The 21,566-nt window shown below is 39.0% G+C and overlaps 2 protein-coding genes across 3 annotated transcripts in view; both read left to right on the top strand.

Annotated features, from left to right (window-relative positions):
- The window catches only part of LOC122982286 (immunoglobulin-like and fibronectin type III domain-containing protein 1), a 28,097-nt gene extending 22,880 nt beyond the window's left edge, over positions 1-5,217 (top strand). The window contains exons 17-24 of the mRNA XM_044351472.1: positions 2,678-2,857; positions 2,956-3,084; positions 3,271-3,579; positions 3,736-3,821; positions 3,954-4,146; positions 4,230-4,526; positions 4,615-4,941; positions 5,038-5,217. Of these exons, the coding sequence (XP_044207407.1) occupies positions 2,678-2,857; positions 2,956-3,084; positions 3,271-3,579; positions 3,736-3,821; positions 3,954-4,146; positions 4,230-4,526; positions 4,615-4,941; positions 5,038-5,042 (1,526 nt within the window). The 3' untranslated portion in view covers positions 5,043-5,217. The remainder of the gene's footprint in view (positions 1-2,677; positions 2,858-2,955; positions 3,085-3,270; positions 3,580-3,735; positions 3,822-3,953; positions 4,147-4,229; positions 4,527-4,614; positions 4,942-5,037) is intronic.
- A 2,170-nt stretch (positions 5,218-7,387) lies between these two features.
- LOC122982515 (uncharacterized abhydrolase domain-containing protein DDB_G0269086-like) lies at positions 7,388-12,862 on the top strand. Of its 2 annotated transcripts, none has more exons than XM_044351860.1 (5): positions 7,388-8,282; positions 10,099-10,586; positions 11,070-11,232; positions 11,700-12,208; positions 12,360-12,862. In XM_044351860.1, exons 1-4 carry the CDS (start codon positions 8,001-8,003, stop codon positions 12,186-12,188), a joined length of 1,422 nt encoding a protein of 473 aa, XP_044207795.1. In that variant the 5' UTR covers positions 7,388-8,000; the 3' UTR covers positions 12,189-12,208; positions 12,360-12,862. The 2 variants fall into 2 exon arrangements, with proteins under 2 accessions (XP_044207795.1, XP_044207796.1); XM_044351861.1 differs by having other exon boundaries at positions 7,405-8,282; positions 11,070-11,136.
- Positions 12,863-21,566: the final 8,704 nt, after the last annotated feature.

Consider the following 21,566-nt stretch of genomic DNA (forward strand, 5'->3'; position numbering starts at 1 on the left):
ATCTTATTTTCCTTTCCAGAGCTCAAAATCCACTGTGTTCAATATGTGTTTAAATCTATGAATCCTTCAGACAGAAAATCGCACTTATGGCACAAAAGCCAACAGTGATGGCACAATAAAAAGTCAGGAGAGAAGATACAATTTTAAAAGGTCACAACAAGCACAGGCCCAGCATGGCACAGCGGCCAACACAACACAAGCAGAAGGCAAAAAACAATTACTTGCACTTACTGTTTGAAGGTCTGCTTGAAAAAGAAGTACATGGGGCAGTCTTCTTTGGTGGAGTGTTGTGGTGTGTTGTAAGTATAAGTTCTCCATCAAGGCTATCAGTCTCACCAGTCGACAAGACTCAACAGAAGCGTTGGCCAGAGTTGAAAGTAGTCCCTGACAAGTCTGGAAACAGTCCTCTCCAAGGTCTTGATCCAGCTTTTCTCCACAAGCTGTTGCTGTTAGAAAACAGTAATTAAGCTTGGATAGTAGAAAGCTCCATCACTGTTGGCGAAACCACACAACCCATCAGTTATCCAATACCAGCCGGTCTGCAGATATTCTAACAGAAGTTTGGGTCTCCCCTCAAATAGAAATGAAAGTCTAGTGTTGAAAATGTCTTAAGTTATTTTTTTTTTCCAATTACACTATTGGATTAGAAAACAAAAGGGGATCAACTAAGAGCAAATAATTCACACCAACTGATGGAGTCTGGAGCATTAGATGCATTAACTACATATAGGCCTATATCTTTCTACAGTAACTTATGTGGTATTTAGTGTAATTATGTGGCTGGCATAACTGCTAATGTTAGCAAGTTAACCGAGTTGCCTAAGCTGTCCCAATGTGCTTAGTTTTGTTATCAGGTGTAGTTAGTAGTGTAGTAAATGGACTAATATCCTAACATGCAACCAAATATCAACATGCTAATATCTCAAATTTAAGATAGCATACTAGTTTCATGTAAACATTTATTTGCAGACACTAACATTGCTGGTAAACATTTGCATGCTATTTTCAATAGTTATGACTACTACTGTTTGTTATTGTGCTGTTATATGTTTTAATTGTGACTGCAGATGAAAATTAGCTATAAACTAACTCTGGTACAGTACATCAAATGGTAACATTTATGTTTAACACTGTAACTTACATGGTCACTTACAAATAAAATAATTAAACACAGACTCTAACATAAAACCAAAGCTAACATCATGAAGACAAACTAAGACAACTGCGCAGTAAGGAAATGGGTGGAACTAGTAAGTCTGTGCTTCTCATTTAAAAACCGTTCAGTACTAACTTAGCGGACATTAGCTAATTAAGGAAAGTTTGCTACTAGGCGAACTTAGCTCAGCAAACACTTGACTGTAAAAATGAATGGACATACCACCGTGACTACATCCATTGGTGTGTGGACTCCCGTCTCGAGGGGACTCCACATGTCCCATGTTTCGAGCATGGATGTCTAAAGAGAAATAAAACGGTAAAAACTAAAACGTTCCTTCTTTCAGACCCGGAAGTGCCCCATGGGTGTGTAAGAAGAACTCCTTAAAGACTGTCATACTGACTCATAACGAAAATTACCCGTCTTCTGCTCAGTAAAGACAATTTTTAACTGCTTCCCCAAGTCCTCGCTCTGGGTGGCTCATAAATGGACCAGTACTGTGCGGTCACACTCAGATGGGCGGTTGTACTCAATTAGCTAAAAAGGCAGGTGCGGCAGATGCCAATTAAGGGTCTGCAGCAAGCAAACAAAATATCAGAATCAAATATCAATAGACTATAAACTTGTGAACATATGTCTTTCACATGGTTTGACACTGCTGAATCTAAATTTGTCATTGCAGAAATTTGGCCTGTAGGAAAGGCACAGGTGTTACTAAAACATCAATTATGGCTCCTATTCAAGTGTCCCAGCGAGGGCCGTGAAACCAAAGCAGCTAAATGGACCCAACAACAGCTAACACCTGTGCTTTTTATACTTCATCATGTAAAAAAAAAATGAATTTTGTGAAAAAGACCTATTTGATAATCAGCTGATTCAATGTCATAATGCCTTCTCCTGTGTGAAATGTTTTTTTTTATTATTCTCTTCCCTGAATACTGTTGGTCTATACTCTACTGCACTCTGTATGACTGAGCTTGTGAGGAATGAGACATAAGTTAATACTGTTGTATCATTCATTCAATAAATCTATCTGTCTCTTTATCTACCTATGACTAATGGACTGAGCACCGTAAATAGTCAAATAGCTTGTTCTGTCATCCCAAAATCAAAAAATATTCAACTCACAGTGATATAAGAGAAACCTGAGAAGCAGAACATGTTTGGCATTTTTGCTTAACAAGTAACTTAATTAAATAGCTGCTGTTGATTCATTTTCTGTCACTTGTCTAATCAGTTAAGAGACTTAATTATTTCAGGGCTGATGTAAATAATAATAAGAATAGGGATAATAAAGTTTATACTGTATGTATACTGCACTTTTCTAAAAGCAAAGGATTTACCTTTATAATTTAAATCCCTGATGGCAAAGCATATGTTTGCTTCATCTGTAACATGACCAGAATATTGCTGCTTTTTAAATGTAAATACAGTCTCAATATACACAAGAAAAGTTAAATCTGTCTGACTACAACCTTTACTAGTGATGTTTTTTGGGGGTTTTTTTCCTGCATGTTTCAGCCTTTCCTGGCTCTCCATCACCTCCAAAGGTGGTCAGCGCCTATGACGACTGCATAAACCTTTCCTGGGATTCACCAAGTAACAAAGGAGGTTCACGTATCCTGGGCTATATTTTGGAGAAGCGCAAGAAGGGAAGTAATCTCTGGACTGTTGTCAATGCTTTGGATGAGCCAATAAAAGGTGATGCTTTTTATTTTATTTTATTTCACTATAGTTAAAACTGATGCCATTGTAGACCATAATAGTGATATATGTTGTTTCTCTAAAACTACTTCCAGAGAAGAAATATGCAGTGAAGGATGTTGTGGCAGGTCTGGAATATGAATTCAGAGTTACTGCTATAAACGTCTCAGGAGCTGGTGAATGTAGCAACCCCTCTGAGTTTGTTTTTGCACGAGATCCTAAGAGTAAGTGTTGCAATTCTTTCTCCATAATGCACACAACAATATGGAAAATATGTCATAAAAATCATGAAAAGTTACGAAGAATATATATTTTTTAAATTCCATGATATAGATTGTATACTGTATAAATATTCAATACTTGATATTGCATTAGTTTACATTTTGTGACATTCTCCCTGTTTTCCCCAGAGCCTCCTGGTAAAGTTACAGGCCTGAAGCTGACAGAAACTTCTTACACCCATTTGGTCCTGACCTGGACTAAACCTGAGGATAAACCCGGCATACAGGATGAAGCTAAAGGATATTTTGTTGAGATACGTCAAGCAGAGTGCATTGAATGGTCCCGCTGTAATAGCATCCCCATCATCATGACTTCCTTCAGCGTTAAAGGCCTTAAGTCCATGGACATGTACTGGGTGAGAGTGATTGCGACTAATGATGGAGGAGAGAGTGCTCCCGAGGAGTTGGCCAACTATGTCATTGCAATGCCCTCTCCTGGTAGGTCAGCTCTTTTAAAATAACAGAAACACTATGTTGCTGGTTAGTTGCAGCTATGCATTAATATTTTTAAGAACTGCATGATTTTGAGGTTAAAATATAACTAAATCACTGACCACTCATTTTGTACTCTAAAAAATGTGTTCTTCATTTTAGTGAGGCCAAAGTTCACAAACCACAGGATGAAGAGTTTCATAGTGGTGAGGGCAGGAAACTCTGTCAGGATCACAATAAACTTTGAGGTGAGATTTATACTTCAGCTTTATTATTGGTAACATACAGAGGCAAATGCTTTTGTTCATATACAAAATTAAACAAGAGTGAAAACCCAACAGACACTATATTAAGATATTTCCAATGCTCTTTTTTTCCAGGCCTTACCACGGCCAGATATTATGTGGCTAAAGGACAACGTGCCAGTGACAAAGCGAGTAACAATCAGTAACTCTGATGGCTCGTCACAGTTGTTGATCCCCTCCTCTGAGCGCTCTGATTCAGGCATCTACACAATTTTGGTGAAAAATCTGGCAGGACAGGAGACATTCAGTACAGAAGTCAGGGTCACAGGTAAAACAAAAAAAAATCAAAAAATCAATTTCACATTCATCTGTTAATGGAACTGATGCCAGTAAAATTTCCTGTCGTTACAGATGATCCAAAGCCTCCTGGACCAGTAGAACTGGAAGAAAACGTGCCTGGAACAGTGACACTGGTCTGGGCACCTTCTCCTGATGAGAAGCGTGATGACCGCCTCCACTACACAGTGTCCAAACTAGACTCTACTAAACGCACATGGGCTACAGTGGCTGACAGACTCTTCAATAACAAGTTCACAGTCTGCAATATCATGCATGGGAGGGAATATCATTTCCGTGTCTATGCCAAAAATGACATGGGCAAATCCGCACCCTCTGAGTCACCGACCTGGGGGACGGAGAGAAAGAAAGGTTGTGTTTGTGTGTCGAATGCGTGTCAAACAAAGCTAGAATAGATTCTCCAGATAATAGATCTCACTGGATCTCTCTTCCCTTGCAGAAAAGTTTGTGGTGAGCTTACCAACCACAAAGGACTGTGATTTGCGATGTGCTCCAACCTTCATTGTACCTTTGAAGTTTCACACCGCACCTAAAGGCTATGAATGCTACATGAGCTGTGCAGTGAAAGGAGATCCCACACCTCGTATCACATGGTATCGAAATCACATCAGCATAAACACTGATGCCAACTATTACATCTCCAACACCTGCGGAGTTTGCTCCATGTTAATCATCCGCGTCGGCCCAAAAGACATGGGAGAGTATACCATCACTGCAGAGAACGCCCTTGGACGGGCTGAATGCTCCACCGTACTCAACGTCAGAGGTGAGAGGGAAGCACACCTGCACTTTAACTAAAAGGACATGTGGGGAAAAAAGATACTAAATGATGCTAAATCTTTTTTTTTAATCTCCCATACAGAGTGAAGAAACTGTACGGACAACACAAAACTGTATGAGCAGCATTTATTTTTAAGTTTAGATATCTAATACATGATTTTTGAATTGAAGTGGTTGTGCTGCTTGGATTTAATGCCCCAGTTGCATTACGAAAAAATAAAAATGTAACATTGTGTTTATTTGGATGCTACTGACATTAAAATAAAATGATTCCTCAAATGAAACATTGTTCTCCTGGTTTCATAAGCATTCCACTGACTGAGTTTTTAGCCAAGTGATTCAAATCAGAAAATTCATGCAGAACGTGGAGATGGATGTGATCTGCCATAATCTTTTTCCAGATGATCTCTGATACAGTGGCACAGCAGCTTGTGTAACTATATTTATTTTACAGCAGCTACATAACACTAATGATACTGTGACTGTCTGTTTTTACATCCATCAGATTCTACTTTAACTGATGAATCTTTTTGAGAAAGTACTTTCATAAATAATATACAATATTCCTATGAGGGTTACAATACAAATATTACAGCAGAATAGACGTTTTTCACAGTAGACATTTTGACTTAATAGGACACGCAGATGTTACTAATAACATTAATGATGGCTCTGTTCTGTTTAAGTGTCTCAATAAGGAGCCTGAAACTGAATCAGTCATCATTCATTTTATTATTTTCACCTGCTTCTCCAGTGTTCTATGAAAAAAAGCTTATATTAATATATTGTGCATCAGTCAAATGTTTCATGTGAAAAAATACTGTAAAGCATTTTGCATATTGATATGCATTTTGCTAAGAAACACTAAAGCAAATGTTTTGACATTTTGACAAAACGGAACAAAGAAAAAATATAACAGATGCTTTGTTCTGTCATGATGTATGCTGTCAAAACGGCTGTCAAGTCAAGTCAATTTGATCTGTATAACACAACATCACAAATCACAAATATGCCTCAGGGGGCTTTACAATCTGTACAGCATAGAACATCCTATTTTGTTAGATGATTTGAATAAGGACAAACTCCCCCCAAAAAACATTTAAAGGGGAAAAAATGGAAGAAACCTCAGGCTGAACAACAGAGGAGGGATCCCTCCTCCAGGACACACAGACATGCAATAGATGTTGTGTGTACAGAATAGACCAGATAGCAAAATCGCAGTATGGAAAAACAGGGTGACAAAATTATAGATAAATTATAAGGTGATGCTATTGTTAAAAGTAATTAAGATAACCTTATGAAATATTAAAAGCTGTTAGTTGCCTATGACGTCCTTGACATAATAATTTCAGGGACTATAAATTAAGTGTGATTGTTTTTGATGGTCTAATATTTGCAGGCATATATTTAAAGGCCCTGCACACCCACACAGGTGCTTTTAATTAACACAGCTGATTAGAAAATGGGTAGAGCTATGCTGGGAATTGTGTGACACCAACGTCTATGGGCTATCAAAGACTCCCATTATTGAAGCCTGGAAGACACGAGGCATGTGTTTTCTATTTCTCCAGCTGGCTCTGTTCAGATTTCACCTTTGTTCAACTTAACACTGATGCACTGTGTGAGGAAATAATCATTGTAGTGTGTTTTATTAGTGAAACTATACAGTAGCAATGCTTTTCTCCTCCACAGACATTTATCAACAGCTAGAAAAGACTAAACTTCCTGTCCCACCCCTACAGTACATTTTTCCTTGTTGCTTTTTTGCAAGTCAGTATTGCAATTTCCAGGAGAATTTCACCATGTAACGTTGGTTTGCACTGTGTTCAGTGGTTCCTCATTGCAAGGGAGGGGTGAAGGAAATATCAATCAAGTTTGTACATGCCCACACAGTTTCTGAGAAGAGTGCTAATTAGGCAACATAATTGGAAACATCTGTGTGGGTGGACCAATGGTGTGTAGGGGCCTTAAAATACCGTGCCCCAAGTGATCAATAAAGTAATTTACAGTCCAATTTTAGCAATCTGGTGCAGTTTGGGGTGTTTTTAATCTAGTTTAGTTTAATTTGCACATATGCAAACATCATAAAAACAGAAGTGGAACAGATGTGAATTGGGAAATTGATTGATTGATTAATTGACTTTATTGGATACTTTGAAAAGGAAACAAATTAAACATTAAAATTAAATTACACACTAAAACAAAATAGGGTAAAACAAGAGACACATAAAATAAACTGAGTATTGCTGCACCAATTGATAATATTCATATAAAAAGAAAGAAAAAAATAGTTAATTAGACATCATGAAGATTAGCAAGAGATATAAATTTATAATAATATCAGATAAGAATAATATAAGAAGGCAGCAAAGGCCAAGAAGATGTTGACAATTAAGAAAATGAAGGTGACCTTAAATAGAAATGTGTCTTCTCCGGTCTGTGCATGCCGTTGAATGTGAATGACTCATAGCCACATTTTAAAAGGACACTGTGCTACTGCATGAAAAGGTTAAGATAATTAATTGACAGGATCACAACAAATGTATCATTTAAACTTTATTCTTATAGCTCAGTGATTATTATAACCCAGACTAGCCTACGACAGAAGAGTGCAATTGCTACAGGCCACATGCATCAGCTCTGGCCTCAGCTGCAGTAAAAAATAGCGCACAGTAGCAGACTGCCGGACGTGTAGTCTTTTCATTAGATGACAGCAGCGCACATGGTGGCGGAGGCTCAGCCACTCCCGGTGGCAGCCGGGCGCCCCCACTCCTCCTTGCTCTTCCTGAATGGACGAGCACGCTACCTACGGTCCACGCCTCCCTTTCTCATCTCCAGCTCAACCTCCTCATCACGAACTCGCTGCAGCCTCTCGGTACTTTATTGTGCGGTGATTTAAACTAGGCCAATTTACGCAGCGCCACTTAAAGGAGCCATCTGAAGTAAATCCCCGCTAACACCTCGGCCAAGGCTGTTTTTGACCCACCGTTTCCTTGAATATCACCTTCTCTGCCTCGCTAGAACATTGTGTCCTTTGAGGGGAAAATGACTGCCAAACATCGGAGAGGGAAAGGCAACCACAAACATGAAGATAACTTTTTCAAAAATGAAGTTATGGAGTCAGAAGTTCGCTCTGGAGGGAGTAATAATTACGCTCTTCTCTTCGTTTTATTTCTGATGATTGTAATTGGCGGTGCCACAGGCGCATGGTTCTGTTTCCAACAGCACCAAACTTTAACCTACTTAACTGACAATCTCATGGGCATGCAGATGAAGATAGTGAAATTACAGTCCTCCCACGAAGAAATGCGACAGTCAAGTGGAAAGGTAAGGACTTAAATAAATAAATAAATAAATAAATGTGGTTTGTCACCTGAGTTTGCAGGCATCAGCAGCACAGTGTGCCTCATCTAATGACCTGTATCATATTATGAATACACTATGAATCTTATTTTCATGGGCCATTATTTTCACAAACACTAAAAAAAAACAGGTAAAGGCCTCACCACATGCTGCTAGTTGCAAATAAGGAAAGAAGAGCAGGCCTCTTATCAGATTTCAAAGACCCCTGCTGGTGTGAGTGGCTACAAAACGTTGCTATTTCCAACATCCACACTGCTGCTGACGTTTGTAATGAGGATTACTCTTGACCTACAAATGCAGGGACAGGGACTTTTATTAGTGACTCAAATACAGAAAGTCTATTCACTGTCAAAGTTCACTGTCAAAGCTCTCACTGTGTGGAAAGTAACTGTATTATAATACCAATGAAGAACATGCTGTCAGAGGATGCTGCCCAAAATAATAATAAACAAGACAGTAGTGTGCCAGGGCTAAATTTAGTCTTTGGATACTGAACACCAGCTCAGAGGCTGTTTACAGCCTGAAAGATTGTAGGGAAATACAGATTGATTATTGTCTTGTTTCTTCTGGATTTCATGACACTGTAAATATGTGTAAATAAATATTAGTGTGGGCATCTTCCCTATTAATAGTATTGCTCTAAGAAATAATTTAGAGCTGAAACAATTAGTCAAACAATTGATTAGGTGATCATCAGCGATTTTTCACTAAGTTCTGATATTTTATAGATGATTAAAACAATTAATTGATAATGAAAATAATTTAGTTGCAGCCCTATTATAGTTACATTTCTAGTTTTATGTATCTGCATGAATGAACTGACCCTGTTATGTCACCGTAAACTGAAGCTAATGGCTGTTGCGTCACTCTACCTATGAAGTTCCTGGTATTCCAACTATTTTGAAGTTGCTGCAGGCAACTGTAGGGAGATGAGCAAGATGTTTTTGAAGCACTTCACCAAAACAAATCCACTCCTCGCTCCTTTTCTCCCTCCTGCGACTCTACCTTTCAAATGAGGTTCAGGGAGGTCAGTGTAGCAAAAACTTTGTATGGGAGCAACTCTGCTAGCTCAGTCTTGTCTCTGAAACATTTCCGGTACCACCTAAAATGTATTTTTCATGACTCATCAATGTGGCACTGCAAAAGTTACACCAGCGCAGCCTTGGTTGGCTTAATAGCCCGAGTTTGGCTCCTGATGAACATGAATGGGGGGAAAAAAATCACTTCTTTCTTTCTTGCGCAACTTTGCTCCATTCCAGTATTTAGTTTGTTTCATGTAACTTCTCTTCTAGTTGCAGGGAAATAGTTGTACTGAGCTGTCCATACATGATCAGACCTCTTCTGATTGGTTAAGATTCAGATTTTGGTATGGATAGTTATGGGGCTACAGTCCATAATATTTGATTTATTATGAGTTGCAACATAATGAGAATTTGAATTAACTTACTAAAATGATTCTAAAAAAAATGCTTACTCCTTCAGCCCCTGCCTGCAGCCTTTGGCATAGGGCTGAGTAGTATATCCTGATATAGAGGGAGCAATTACCTTTTTGTGAATTGACTACTAGAGCGGACAGAATTGAACATGAAAGTGGCATCTTAGAACTTAGTTGACATAAAATGGCCAAATCTGACTCTAAGGGAGGCTCCATTAATACAATATTTGTAATTGTTTTGGAGACAGTGGTTAAGAAACTATTGAAGCACCAGTCCAGTGAGAATTATTGTCACTCCCAAGTTGCCAGCTTGACTCAACATCACTCCTGTGTGTCTCGTTGCAGCTGCACATTTCCGAGAGTCTGGAGGCTCGCCTGAATGCCCTGGAGGAGTCTTATGCGCTGGCCCAGAAACAGGTGGGAATGGCCATGGCTACAGCTGAGCAGCTCAAGACATCTGACCTCCCCGCTCAGGTGCTGTCGCTCCACACTGAGATGAAAGCACGCCTGGCAGAGATGCAGCAAGCCACAGTGTCTCTGGAGCAGCTGAGCCAGCTACAGGCCACGCTGAGGGAGAAGAATGAGGAGTTTCAGGGTGTCAGGCTTCAGGTGGAGGGCCTGGTGATGCTGAGTGCCGAACTGTCCCACAAGGTTGAGGTCCTGACAGGGAGCCTGGGAGAAGCAGAATCGAAGCTGGATGAGAGAGTCGGGCAGGTTGCCACGCTGAGTGCCACCCTGGATGGACAGACCGCTGAGGTGCTCAGCCTGAAGGAGCAGCTGGACACTTATCAGGCTCAGCTGGAGGCCAGCACACTGGAGATGGCTACTGTCAGGTAGGTTGTGGAAAAAGCTGTGATGCTGTGGAGAAAATAGCTCACCTCCTCTGACCCATAACGTTATGTTGACTTTGTTAAAGCCCTTCTGGCTGCCACTGTCTGCGTCTCTGTGTTACTCTAGGCCAGTGTTGGTAGGCCTCATATTCACATTGTGAGATTGCCCTGATCTGTATAAACATTTCCTTTGTATTGATGATTTCTGGAGCTGAATGCTCTGTGTAAAATTTCTTTTGTATGTAAAATCTGCACTCTTTGAAGCTTATGCAAACATCATGGAAATGTGGTTCACAGGCTATTGTTGCCTATGTCAGACTCAAAGAAAATTGTAAGTTTATTGGTGCCTTTTAACAGTAAAGATTTAGGCTTCATAGGGCACATAGGTAACCATGTGTCATATTATACTGTATGTCACAATTTCTGTCTTTACAATTAACTGCATAAAACATCTTTTGAAACAATGAAGTTTGTTCTGTGTTTCAGAGAGTTGCTCGAGAATGAACAGTCCCAGCGGCTCCAGCAGGCCGGTGTGGAGGAACAGCTCAATACGGTACGTCAGAGTCTGCAGGATCAGAACTCAGCAGCCCAGAGTCTACACTCTGAACTCAGGGCTCAGCTGGAGAACATACAGACGCAGGTTACCCAGGTAACCAACACACAAGCCAATCAGATTCCTCCTCACTGAAATAACTACTTAAATTTGGGTCACAGATGTAAAGAGAAGACTATTTAGATATAATGACATTCTCAAAACAGTTAGTGGTATATGATGAGATTAAACTTGAATTGTAATGGCATGGACATGCCTTAACACACAAACTGTCAGTTCACATGATCTCTTTACTATTTCTGTTCACTGTGTGCCCCAGAGGGAACCATAATGAGCTTTTCATCTCATTAATTTGAAGAAACTAATTGCCTGGCATAGATTCTCTAATGGATTCACATCTACACTTACAGTCATGCAGTATAGATCATGTTTTATATGTTGTAATTCTCTCAACCCATTTACCGAGTCACCTGGTTGTCCAGATAGCAGAGCTGTAAATGATTTTGTGTCCAGACTCCAGTCATCTGTGATCTTTATATATTTTATTGGTTTCCTTGTCTTAGCTGGTGGGCGAAACTCAACCTCTTGCTGTGCCTGTGGTGCAGACAGATGAAGAAACTGCTCCTGCTGCTCATGAAGAGGCAGCTGCAGCAACTGAAGAAGAGGCACTTCCTGCAGCTGTAGAAGAAGAGGCATCCAACCCAGTAGAAGAAGAGGGAGAGGCAAGTGAAGTGGAGGCAGCTGCAGAAGCTCCTGTTGAGCAGGAGGACGCTGCACCAGAAGAAATTGCTCCTGCAGAGGAGGTGGAGGCAGTAAAAGAGGATCAGACAGAGCAACATGAGCCAGAACAGACAGAAAAGGAGATACCTGATGAGGAGGAGGCGGCGGCGGCGGCAGCATCTGAAGGAGAGGAAGTTCAGGAGGAGTCACTGCTCGAGGAGGAGAAACTTAATGTAGAGGAAGAGATATCGGAAGGGGAGGAAGAACAGCAGGATGAAGCACCTGAAGAGGAGCTACCTCAGTGGGAAGAGGAAGATGGAGAGGAGCTTTAAGAAGATGATGAAGGATGAATGTAAGTGAGAATGTATCAGAAAATATTCTATAAATAATGAATTTATTGACATAAAAAATGTAATCAAATATTGTTTTAACCGTATTGGCTTACTAATATGCTCTAACCAACATATCCTTCGTAATATTTTCTATTTTGTTATGTTTTACAGAATGCACGTCACCAGAAAGGGATTTTTTCCACACCTGACATACCCACCAAGGAGAAGGGGAGCTTTCTCATTCTAAAGTCACTGTCTACAAAATGACAAATACGAAGATATTATTGATTGCTGTTGTTTGGGTGTAGTATAAATGATGTGGTTGCTCTTTGAAAGGCAGAGCTAGTCAGAAGAATTCAGGTCTGAGCTAAAAACCTGTACCTCAAAATATAAGATGGCTGTGAAGTTAAGGTTAGGGTGAGTGATGAGCAGAGTGATAATAATGAGTATTTCAGGGTTTACCTGCCAATGACAACCTCAAAAAGCCTTAATCCAGAAAGAATGACTGTCTTTCTACAGAGCATTTTCCACTTTTAAAAAGTCAACTTTTTATCAAGGTTAGGTTCTGTACTAAACTGGAAAACTAAAAGCCAACGCATAACCTGTTTATTAATGCACTTGAAGCCATAAGTCATGCCTGTCTTGGTGACATTAAAGTTTGTTTCTTTTTTCAACTGCCTGAGGTATGTTGTGAGACAATATTTTAGAAGAAAAAAAACAGAAGCAGGAAGTAATTTATTGTATCCTGGTTGTTTACACATCAAAAATGGCCAATGAAAGAGCTAGCAAAAAAAAACAAAAAAAAACATTTTGATAAGACAAACAAGAACAATTCCTGGATTTATTTAAAGTATAGGACATACCGTAGTTGATAGGATTTTTTTTTTTTTACTTTTTAAAGTACTTATTTGTGGTTCAGTACTTAAAAACTAGAGGATTACTTGTTATAGTTTGGCTCATTGTATTTTTTGCACTTTTTTTTTTAACTGATTACAATTCCAGCCAGACAGAACACAGCTTTAGTATTGTAAGATACTGTGAGGTCTTAAAGCTCGAGCCCTCTACCAAGAACACTTTGCTTTCACCGACATGATTCTACTGCTTTGCTACTTTTTAATTTAAATATGCACCAATCCAAATTCAGACTTTGGAAAACTATTTAGTTCTTTTTGGGGGCCTTTAAAAAATTTAACAGCAGATATAATCTATGCATTAACAAATAAGCTGTTGTTTATAACTGTCAAAGGAGCTTAGTGAAGCACCTCAGGGACAAAATGTTTTCCAGATGGCCTGAAAACTATCGCAGTGCTGATGTGCAGCTAAATTTAGATTTTTAGAGCAGCAGTGACATGCAAACAAACCAAGTCGTTTTCATCCAATATAACACCAATCTGACCTGAGCAAACTACACTAAGGTTGCAACTAATGACTGTTTTCATAATTGATTAATCTGCTGATTATTTTCTCGATTAATAGTTTGGCATGGTTAACATCACAAAACATTTAAAAAAAAAAAAAAAAAAAAGCCTATTGCAATTTCCTAAATCTCAAAGTGATGTCATCAAATGTCTTGTTGTCCAACCAGCAGCTGAAAAACCCCAAAATATTCAATTTACTACCATGATGACCAGATAAGGAAAAGCAGCAAATGTTCACATTTGAGAACCTTAGAAAGGAAATTGTTTGGATTTTTTTTACTTTAAAATGATTTAAAAGGAATTTTTGATTATCGGAGTAGTTGAAGACATTTTCTGTCCATCGACTAATCAATTAATCAACTAATCGTTGCAGCTCTAGACTACACTGAATAAAAATCTATATGCTGATTCAAAGTAACACATTCAGTCAAAAGACAACTGACAAACTGCAGTTAGTTGTGTAGCAATAGCCAGACCATATGTTCAATGACAAAGTAAATGTTCTGACTAAACAAACAAAATTTTTCTGTTGAAACTGAACGTCTGGATTACAGATTAATCAAAGTTTTAACTTCCCAGTTGCACACACAAAGCTGTAGTGGAAATACACAGGTGTGGGGATGTGAACTCACACAGGTTCAGCTACATATCAACAAAACAGAAGGGCTACTTTATACTGCAGAGTCTTGTCAGACTTTTTAGCTTTAGGTTGCGCATAGGCGGAGTTTTGCAGCAGGACATTGATCCTAACATGGATGGAAGCAGCACCAGGATTGTGTGTGAGGTCTGAGGACGAGCAAGGAGTGCTGCTGTTCATGGCTTTTCCTCCACAGTCACCAGATCTCAAAAAAGGGCAAAACATACTGTCACATCACAAGACTGTCTCTCTGGGATGCTCTGAAGACAACTACAATAATGTGAATCCTCAAATAATGCAAAAAAAAAAAAAAAAAGGTAAAATCACTGCTTGAAAGAATGCAAGCTGTGATTAGGGCAAACAATAGACATATCAAATATATTGTTATAAAATGATCTTGTTTTTAGACAAATGTTTATGAATACATGTTTCACAGCTGAGGAATAAGTTTCTGATGGTTAAACGGCTTCTTGGTAGTATAGTAAGACTTTTGGACATCACTGTACATTTTTACTTAGACTTAACTTCACATTTACAATGTGCACTTTTTTTTTGCCAAGGCTTTGGTTACTGCCAATATGACACTTTTCACATGGTTTTTAAAATAAACTCTGGTTCTTTCACTTTTGTATTCTTGATTCTGTGCTGTTGTGTCAAATTCAATATGGTCATGCAGAATTTATATTGATCATATTTCATTATCAGCGCATGCAGCTGGGTGCAAGTTACCTTCCTACTTTGATATTATTGTAGGATGGATGTCTGATTAGCTATACAGATCACCATGAACAACCTCTTCAATCTGCTGTCCACATATGTCAGGGTTTACATTTCCCCATATTGTATAAAGGGTCTTTTATTTGTCAGTTAAACAGTTTCAAAACACCTGTTTCTATCATCTTCAGCCTGATGTTCCCATGTTAAGTTGTGATGAAAACATAATTAACTGTCAGTTTGGTGCAGTTTATTGTCAGAATTACAACATGTGCATCTGTTATGTGGGAGGAAACAATCTTACAGTCATTGTAATTTACATTGTTTTGCATCGTTAACATCACAAAAAAGTATTAAAAAAAATGCCCATTGCAATTTCCTATAGCCCAAAGTGATGTCATCAAATGTCTTGTTGTCCAACCAGCAGTTAAAAACCCCAAAATATTCAATTTACTGCCATGTTAAGACTTTTCACACATTGTAATTTACATTTACATTTTACACAAAAAGTTAAACAAGTGTTGTGTGCACATCCCATCCTATATTCACACCAGATGCAGGACAACAGATGAAAAAGGCTTCATTTCATTTGACCGAATCGCTTTTTCGGTCAAATCCATTTTTTGGGAGCTAAAATCCTGTATGTGGATATTTTTTTTCAAGCATTTACATTTTGCCCCAAATTTTGACAAAATGGATTAAACTGAACACAACAACATACATATCAGAAGAAAAGATGCCACCCTAGTTTGACCCTTTAGTTTGACGCAGTAGGTTGATTGATGTGTTGTGCTGTTCATCTGCCTGGTGTATGCTGAAATAAGCTTGAGTCCTTCGCCCTTGGCAAGTAAATCAATGAATGTATGAATATATAATTTGCTTCCCAAATTGTATAATTATGCTTCAACACAGTCGTCCCCTCCCAGTAAAAGGAGCTGTACGGGAAAGGAATGATTACAACACACTATCATGAGGTTCATATAATTTATTATGTGGTCAAATAAATCCTTGAGTGCTATTAGCAGAAATGGGTTTGCTGCCCACACGTTTGACTGAACTGAAGTGTGTATAGACTTGCTTGCATCAGACTTTGGTAGACAGAAAGTCTAAATTGATTGTGTGTGCATCATCCAGATAAGCAGGAAGTCTCTCTCTCTTTCTCTCCACCTCTCTCTCTCACTCTCTCTCTCTCTCTCTCTCTCTCTCTCTCTCTCTCTCTCTCTCTCTCTCTCTCTCTCTCTCTCTCTGCACTCTAGCCTGTTCCAGTCATTTTGTACAGCCTCTCCCACTCATCACTGCTGCAGTGCCTCAGTGCCTCAGTCTCTGACCCTCCACAGGGACCATGCAAGCATTTGTTCCCAGGTAAGTTTCAGAGTTTCATGAGCCATGCTATTCTATTCCTGGATTTTTTATTTCATCAATTTTAAGCTACTGTTTTGGCAAAGTTCCATGTCCTCATGTAATTATTCTCAGCACAGGTGCTGTAGGCCTTATTAAATTGATGTAATGTGAGCTTGGAGGTTGTTACTTTGGGGGCTGAAGATTAGTTTCTCTCCTTGATCTACTTGATTCGCTTCTTTTATGTACATTAGTAATTTTTGCCTAAAGGCTATTATTCTTAGCAACTATTTCAACTGATTAATTATTAATGCATATTCATCATGTAGTTTAAGAGGAGCATTATATATGGGGAGCAGGTTTTGTGCAACAGTGTTTGTGGATAAAATCTATACTGAACTCATGATTGTAATTTTACAATTAACTGATCTGCAGTTGTGGTAGCTCTAACTTGTTTTGCGGTTGATTTTTTCACTATAACATTTCTTTTATCACTCTTTGGATCTGTGCACAGTCTTTAAATCCATATCCTAAGCTCTGTACATTATATACAGCAGAGTGTGCTGCTGACCAGCCCGTTGACTCTCAGTCAGGATTCAGGGTGACTCCACTCCTGAGAGATCAATACCAGTAAAAGCTTACAGTACAGTAGCAGAGGAGGGGCGGGCAGCTCGGGGTAAAACATGAGCCTCTCCACTGATGCTTGCTCAGCTCTTTGTGTTTGTCTGTGAAGCAATGGCCGGAAATGATACTCATGCCTTGAAGTCACAATGAAAATGCATTCGGAGAACATCCCGCTTCCTCAATCATATATATTTCCTGTTGAGGTGGGATACTAGGGTGGAAGAAGAGGTTTTTCAAAAGTGTAAATCAGTGGGATGTTACACCTGCTGTAGCGGCATGAAGCCGCAAATAAAGATACACAGCAGGAAGGAAGTAGGAGAAATGTGGCATTTTTTGCATTCTTTATTGACAACATTTATATTTTATATTCTATACAATTATCTAACACAGTGAAAATATTTTACATTTCATTAATTCATTTGATTTCATTGATTTGCTTCTGCCCACCAAGGCTGGATTAACAACTGGTCAAAGTGGGTAACTGGTGAGTGAATGGGTGGATGGTTGGACAGGCAGGTGGCCTCTCTGTGTATGCTGCTCACACAAGAACAATGAGTTTCCTCAATTAGCGAAAAGCCAGATCACTGAGTGCAGATTGCTTTTTGTTAAATTGATTAATTGAATAGGCATGGGAATTGCAACACTAAAGTACAATATTAATTGTGGTTTATCCTGCATTATGACTTAATTTTGTGGAAATGTCATAAAAGACAGAACACATCATTTTCAAAACAAATTCACTGCCAATTCAGTGCCAATTTAAAATACCTGAAGTTAAAATACAGCCTCTACATGTATACCCCTCCTCCCTGAAATTATAATCACAGCAGTTGTGTGCTTGATGTTGTATGTCAAAAAAAAAAAAGAACAGTGACACTAATAACATCTATCCTTTGCTGCTTTCCGCCTTTTTGAAGCATTCAGCAATAATATACACAACTTTGTATGTATATGATTGTGTTTAAGTACAGGTTTATTTAATCATGTTCCATTTAATGCCTATAATGTCCCCATTTGATTGGATTTTATATTTGATTTTATAATTGTTGATTTTAATTTGTTGCCTTGTCTGTGTAGCACTTTGTAAGTTGGGTTTTGAAAAGTGCTCTATAAATTAAGATTAATTCTATTATTATTGTTTTTTTATTATTTGTTCCTGTCTTCTGTATTTACCCGTCTCATCCTTGAATGTTTTGTGTGGCCCTCTGTGTGCATTTCTCTGACTGTGCCCTGTTGTAGCCTTTGCACTTCAAATCTTTATGGTTTACTTTTTTTTATTGACTCAGGTTGTATCTGACACCAGTCAGGGATGAAGAGGCAGAGTCTCAGAGGAAAGCAAGGTCTCGTCATGCCAGACAGACCCGCAGGTCAACACAGGTAAAGAACAAATGGCTCACAGAAGTTTTTATTGGAACGTGTGTTGACAGATATGATACTGTATGAATTTCCTGCAGGGTGTGACTCTGACAGACCTGAAAGAGGCTCAGAAGATCAACAGCCTGTCTCCTCAAGACAGACAGACGGAGGAAGGAGGCACTCTGGATGACAGGTCCTGTCTTTGGAAAGGCTTGACAGATGACAGGCGAGTCAACGTCAGTCTGACAGAGTCCAAGGAACCAACAGAGATTAGCCCAAAATGGAGCAAAATGGATGAGGTTAGTAAAAAACAGTTTGCAAATATTAATTCAAAAATGAAGTCATGCTTTCTACTGTAGAAGGTGTTGATTTGTAACTTTAAGTGCTGTTTGTGAGCCATTTTTACATTTTAATCTGAATTATTATCTTATGCACGTACAGCAGGGGAACATTGAACCCAGGTTAGAAACCCTCGCTGAATCTCCAATCACAAGCCTTTCATTTTCATCTATTACTGGATCCTGTGGCCTGCCTTCCTCCTCCAACACAAGCAACAACTCCTTCAGAGGTCAGAGAATCACTGGGTCTTTTTAAAGATAAGATAAGTGCTCAGCATCACAAAACATTTATCTTCCAAACATACTTATATACAGAAGAGGAAACAGGTGCTCCGCCTTTAAATGCAGGCTATGTTCTCCAGAACAACGTCAGGAAGAGAGGCGGCACTCCATAGTCAAAAAACAGCAAAAGGAATCACCTCATGTATTGGTCTTTTAGATGGATTTATTCACAATCATCTGTCAGCCCACTGATTGTGAATAAATTAATCTAAAAGACCAACACATGAGGTGATTCTTTTTGCTGTTTTTATACTTACTTAATACTTTTATACTTACCTACATACTTAACATACAGTACATACCTTAAATCATTCATATATTAAAAAATAAATAAAAAACACTCAGTAATGAAATTGATAAATCACTACTTATAAAACCAATAAAATAATATTGCATTACCATTGCATATTGTACCGTAATATTCCACTTTTAACATAATGTACTTCATCAATGATAATCAAAACAACATGAATTGTTCATTTTCAGTAGTGATCAGTCGATAAGTCCAACTACTTGTGCATACGTTACATGTGCAGCTGGTGAGAGACGGTGGAGAGATGAAAATCAGAACCCTATCGAGGAGGCAGCACAGCTGAACTTTGCCACAAAACAGCAACAGAGGCGACACTGCTGTGATGTCAAAGAGTCAGACTACAACATTGCAGAGGTATGAGGAGAACTTTTACATACTTTTAATTTAATAGTAATCACAGATAGCCTAAGAGGAAAAAAGGTTTGAGCTACCCTGCTTTCCTGTTGTTTTCCTTTGGTACCACTAGATAGAGCTAAAGGGTTTTCCAATTTATTTTCTAATGCCTAGTTTGACCAAGGAAAACTGAGTATTTATAGTTCACTTGATACGAACTACTTTCTGACGGATTGAGAGTCCGTGAGAATAAGTTTCACAGTTTTTATGGCATTCTTTGATTATCATCTACAAAGTAAAAGCGATTCCTTATTTATAAAAAGTGCTATCTAGATATCAGATACTGCGCAGTTGAAAATATTATGCCACCAACAATAATGTTATCATCCAGTATGAATCAATATTCATTAGGGCCATTGTTTCATATCCACATCCTGTCTCTCACTCACCCGAAAACCAAATATGCTTCAAAGGCAGCTCTGATCTCTGATGCAACAATTTGAGATGTACTGCAATCTTAGATTTGAAGCACACACACAACACAAAAAGTGCTGGTTAATATCTCATAGAAAGACAGTCCAGGAGAACCAAAGCCCCCCCTGCCCCTCCTCCCTCTAAGTCGCTTTGCTTCTTCACATCACATGGCTGAGGTGTCTTAGCATTCCATACCATATTGGGCAAAACCGAGACGCTCTCTGCTCAGTCTTAGCTTTGGATTCAGAGGGATTGCCTTCCTTTTTCTTTCACCCTCTTAACTGGATGCTTCCTCCACCTCTGTGCCGCATGTGAAAAACCCTGACTCCGAACCCCATGATTCCTCCTACTGGGTGCAACTTGGCAATTCACTTGAGTTTCGGTGAAGACATTTAATTAATTTGTGTTTCTAAAAAGAAGACGTTCTAAAATAGATACCGCGGCGAAGGCCGGAGGGGGCAGAGAGATGATAAGGCGGTGAGGGATGACTTTTAGAGGAGATTATGCACAGATTATGAATGTCCTACGTGTGATACAGTATGAATGGAAAGTGATTTCCCTGAGAGCTGACTCCAGGTCAGCGGATCAGCTGTCTCCCATGGTGGAATCTGAAGCAGAGATCTGTTAGTAACATGAGAGTCTCTTAGCATTACCGAGAGGACTATATCTGTCTGTGATAATCATACCGAGCAGCAAGATTTCATCAGAAGCATGACAGGCTGCCCATCACTGGAGTCGACCTCTGCTTGACTCCATGATGATCTGAACAGATTTTCCACATTGCTGTTTCAGCAACAGAGAGAAAGACAGGTGTTGAGCAAGTCAGCTGCAATCATGATTAAAGGAATAGAGAGAGGTAGAGCAAGAAAGAATACCTTTACAGCCAATATTTATATTACCACTTTATACTGGATGGGATTAAGTAATTAGCTCCTGATGGCAGTGTGTCCTGCTCCCTCTTCCACATTTACTCCGACTATGGTGGCTGCATCTGTGGCTCATTATCAGTATTGTTGAAATGCATGACAATAACATCTCATATGGAAAGTCCGGAAACTAAGGCTGGGGATCAGACTGGGGGAACTCCAACTTGGGCACCAACACCAGTCCCAAAGTAGTTCACTGCCACTATCAGTCATATTCTTTGCAGATGGTTTCTGGTGAAGAACAAATATACTCTACATACACGGTGAATACAATCGTCGATATTCAGTTTTACAAACCATCTGTCACAAAAGAGTGTATTGTTGATATTATGTAATGCAAAATAGTTCAAAAACCAAAGCTATCAACACAAACCTTTTCAGAGAAGTTTAATATGCAAATAAGGTTACTTTACTCTATATGTGACCACTGTCTTACCTCTCTTATGTTCGGTCTTTCAGAGGCATTTTGGTCATATTATGAGCTTGGATGGTTGTTCAGTAGCACTAAACAACATCATCAAAGTCTTTTTGTCAAATAATCAAGTCTTGCCTTCTCTTTCATATTTTCTCCAGCTTTCTATTTTTTCTCCTTCTGTGTTTTTGTTTTATTTCGTTCTGTCCTATC

This window comes from Thunnus albacares, chromosome 5, assembly GCF_914725855.1.
Source record: "Thunnus albacares chromosome 5, fThuAlb1.1, whole genome shotgun sequence".
Lineage (NCBI taxonomy): Eukaryota > Metazoa > Chordata > Actinopteri > Scombriformes > Scombridae > Thunnus > Thunnus albacares.

What these genes read in the sequence shown, in the direction of transcription:
- LOC122982515 (XM_044351860.1), top strand. Translation starts at nt 8,001, where the DNA reads ATGACTGCCAAACATCGGAGAGGGAAAGGCAACCACAAACATGAAGAT. An exon ending in CTGGAGATGGCTACTGTCAG is followed by an intron (nt 10,587 to 11,069) that starts GTAGGTTGTGGA and finishes TCTGTGTTTCAG; the next exon opens with AGAGTTGCTCGAGAATGAAC. An exon ending in TACAGACGCAGGTTACCCAG is followed by an intron (nt 11,233 to 11,699) that starts GTAACCAACACA and finishes TCCTTGTCTTAG; the next exon opens with CTGGTGGGCGAAACTCAACC.